The sequence below is a fragment of the Aulonocara sp. 'chitande type north' Nkhata Bay genome, linkage group LG3 (genome assembly GCF_057382095.1).
Source record: "Aulonocara sp. 'chitande type north' Nkhata Bay isolate Kocher_YH1m ecotype deep benthic linkage group LG3, A_spYH_male_GT1.1, whole genome shotgun sequence".
Lineage (NCBI taxonomy): Eukaryota > Metazoa > Chordata > Actinopteri > Cichliformes > Cichlidae > Aulonocara > Aulonocara sp. 'chitande type north' Nkhata Bay.
The window spans coordinates 9468616-9471818 of record NC_141346.1 but is presented as its reverse complement, the minus strand read 5'-3'; the positions used below and the strand labels follow the sequence as shown (position 1 = coordinate 9471818).

The window sequence follows — 3203 nt, the reverse complement described above, 5'->3', positions numbered from 1 at the left end:
ACTAAAACAATTAAAAATAAATTCAATTTACTAATGCGTCCATTATTGCCCAATTCATTATTAAAGTGCAAAATGTTTTATTTGATAGATTTGACCATAATTACTCCATAATGAATAATGATTACAGTATTTAAGCTTATGATTTTTAGGTAGATCAACATTTACAAATACCAGAAAAGATATGTGTAACAATGACCATGGATAGCTGACTATAATGTGAGCCGCAGATACAGGATGGAATCATTGCCTTTATTAGTAAATACATGCGTTGCCTTTAACATTCACACCTTTAATTTTGATACATGCCCTGCAACAACTGCCTTACAGCAAGATTAGTTAAAATTTTTATTTTAAAATATTTTTAACAACAAAGATAGCATATTGACATGGAGCAATCCTGCATTACAGTAGTATTATGATGTTAGTGAACAAAATAAAACTAATGTTTTACTCAGTGCAACTTTTTCAGTGTTCATGTTGATTAAAATTTACAGGATTGTATGTGGAATCAATCCATCCATTTGCTTCTGCTTATCCTTTTCAGGGTCGCGGGGGCGCTGGAGCCTATCCCAGCTGTCATAGGGTGAGAGGCAGGGTACACCCTGGACAGGTCGCCAGTCTGTCACAGGGCTAACACACAGAGACAGACAACCATTCTCGCTCATATTCACTCCTGCATTCACACCTATGGGCAATTTGGATTAACCAATTAACCTATCTCCACAGACTGCATGTCTTTGGATGGTGGGAGGAACAAATCGTTGTTGTCCTTATATTAATAAGTTAAAACTGTCAACATTTCATGATGAACAACGAGGCAGCAGGAGAACAGCTGCAGTTTAACAGCTTCAATTCACTGACAGGAAACAACATTAGAAACATCATCATCCTCAACTCATCTGCTGCACTGACACTGACACCTTCAACGGCAACACCTTCACTTTATCCCATGTATAAATGTATGGAAACATCCTGTGAGTGAAAGTGTGTGTGAAGGTGTGTATGTGTGTGTTAGTATCAGGATCAGAGAACGACAGCTTTCCTCTGTTCCAGTCCAGATTCACTCTGATCCTCTGGAGCTTCTTCAGAACAGAGAGAGCAGTAACAGGAGCTGATGGTGAGCGTGCTGAGTATTTGCCTAAACTGAAACCGATTTTCCATATTCCAGATCTTATCAGTCCCTTCCTCTGCACAGACTCTGCTAACACACCCAGTTCCCACCCTGTACTGTCTCCAACTTCAACATCCCAGCTGTGAGTCCCTGAGTTAAAGCCCTCAGAGCCCAGGATAGAGCTGTATGAATCAATCCTCTCTGGATTATCAGGAAGCTGCTGCCTCTCTCCTCCTCGTCTCACACTGGTCAGATCTTCAGACAGGATGAGTTGTGGATGAGCAGTGTTTGGGTCCAGAATGAGAGGAGTGTAGGAGACCATGTCCTTCTTATTATTCCAGATGTTGAAGGTCAGGTTGCCCAGGTGTTTGGCCTGGTCTATCAGAGCTCCTGAGGGCAGCTGTGGATCATCCAGCAGGGGGCAGCGCTGGACTCTTTCCACTGCAGCCTTGTAGTTGTGCAGGAATGAGACGTCTTCAGCTCTCAGCTCCTCCTCTGTGGCTCTGACTGTGTCTGAAAGAGCTGCTATCTCTCTGCTCAGAGCCTCCATCTTCTCCTTCATCATCCCACTCTTCTGCTCCTCTTCCTCCCTCAGTGCAGCCAGCCTGGCCTCCTCTTCCTCTGCTAGAAACTGGTGAAGCTTCTTAAACTGCTCCTTAATCTGCCTCTCTGTGTGTCGGGCCTGGACCTTAATGTGTTCTGCTGTTTGATCAAACTTCACTTGAACTTCTTCACAAACCTTTAACTTCTTCTTTAAGGGCTCCAGAGTTTCCTGAAGTTCCTTCTTGTGTTGTTGTGCAGCTTCATCGATGGGTCTGAATCTGTGATTGGTGTGTTTTTCTGAGGCACAGCAGACGACACACACTGGCTGCTGATGGTCCAGACAGAAGAGTTTGAGTTTCTCAGAGTGCAGACTGCAGAGAGCCTCTGAAGCTCTCTGATCTCTCTCCTGTAAGAACGACTCACACAGGTTCTTTAAAGCTCGGTTTAAAGGTGGATCATTCACTGATATTTCCTTACAAACTGGACACTCGTGTGTTGGTCTCTCTCTCCACCATCTCTTCAGACAGTCTTTACAGAAGCTGTGGCTACATGACAGAATAACAGGATCTCTGAAGACCTCCTGACAGACCGGACAGCAGAGATCCTCCTCTGATCTGGAAGCCATTGAGTCTGTGAGTGAAGCTGAAAACAGCAGACAGGAAGTACAGTCAGTCCTGGCTCCCCTCCCTCCTCTACCACCTTCACTGAAACTTCCTTTGAGTCGTGTTTTTGCTCAAACTCACATTCAGTGTGTGGAGCGTCAGCAGCTTGAAGCAGCAGTGTTGGAGTTTTCCACTTTTCTCTCCTGTAGTTGGACTCACTCAGAGGAAGCTGCTAGTTTGGTCTGAGCTCAGTCTGATCGTCTGTGCGTCTCTCTTTACCGATGAAAAAGAACAGCTTGTTTCCTGGTTTGTCGCAGTTTACTGATGTCAGGGGCGGAGCTCTTTTCACCTCCCTTGGCTGTCAAGAGTTTTGCTTCAGCCATAAATAAAGGTGTGTTTCATCACAAAGTTCACTTGTTTACCTAACAGCAGCTGTAAAACAGTTCAAAGCATTAAGCTCAGAAAATAATGTGTCACTTCATGTAGTTGTTTGGGAGGCTTTATTTTGAAAGTGCTTTATCCTGCCTCAATATTTGGCAGATTCTCTAGCTGCTGGTGTGTAATACAAACACAGGGGATTTCATGTGTTTACTGGGATGCAAATTCTTCTTCTACCTTGTGGGATTATAATATTATTTTATGCCATGTTAGACCCCTAATTAAAGATTGTGAATTATTATGTAGTTTTAGTTTGCATTATTCTCCTGAATTAGAAGAAGCTGATAACTATTGCATTTGTTAAACTGATTTGCATTACATTAGACTGCTGATTTATTGTGAATGAATGATATTGTTTTATGATGCAATATACTGCTGAGTTATAAGAAATACTGTTTGCAGAAAGTCATCGCCTTATTTGTCTGATTAGAAGAGAACAGAATATACTGGAGTTTTCTGCCCCATCTCAGCAGGAGCAGATAAACAGGGAGCCAAGGTCGTAGCTTAGG

At 42.9% G+C, this 3203-nt stretch overlaps 1 protein-coding gene across 2 annotated transcripts; it reads right to left on the bottom strand.

Annotated features, from left to right (window-relative positions):
- Positions 1–235: 235 nt before the first annotated feature.
- LOC147333843 (nuclear factor 7, ovary-like) lies at positions 236–2279 on the bottom strand. Of its 2 annotated transcripts, XM_086270490.1 has the most exons (3): positions 2046–2279; positions 1593–1859; positions 236–1559 (listed from the first exon to the last, which is right to left on the bottom strand). In XM_086270490.1, the coding sequence occupies exons 1-3, from the start codon at positions 2277–2279 to the stop codon at positions 891–893; spliced, it is 1170 nt and encodes a 389-aa protein (XP_086126616.1). In that variant the 3' UTR covers positions 236–890. The 2 variants fall into 2 exon arrangements, with proteins under 2 accessions (XP_086126616.1, XP_086126615.1); XM_086270489.1 differs by having other exon boundaries at positions 236–2279.
- Between the last annotated feature and the right edge of the window lie 924 nt (positions 2280–3203).

What these genes read in the sequence shown, in the direction of transcription:
- LOC147333843 (XM_086270489.1), bottom strand. Translation starts at nt 2,279, where the DNA reads ATGGCTTCCAGATCAGAGGAGGATCTCTGCTGTCCGGTCTGTCAGGAG.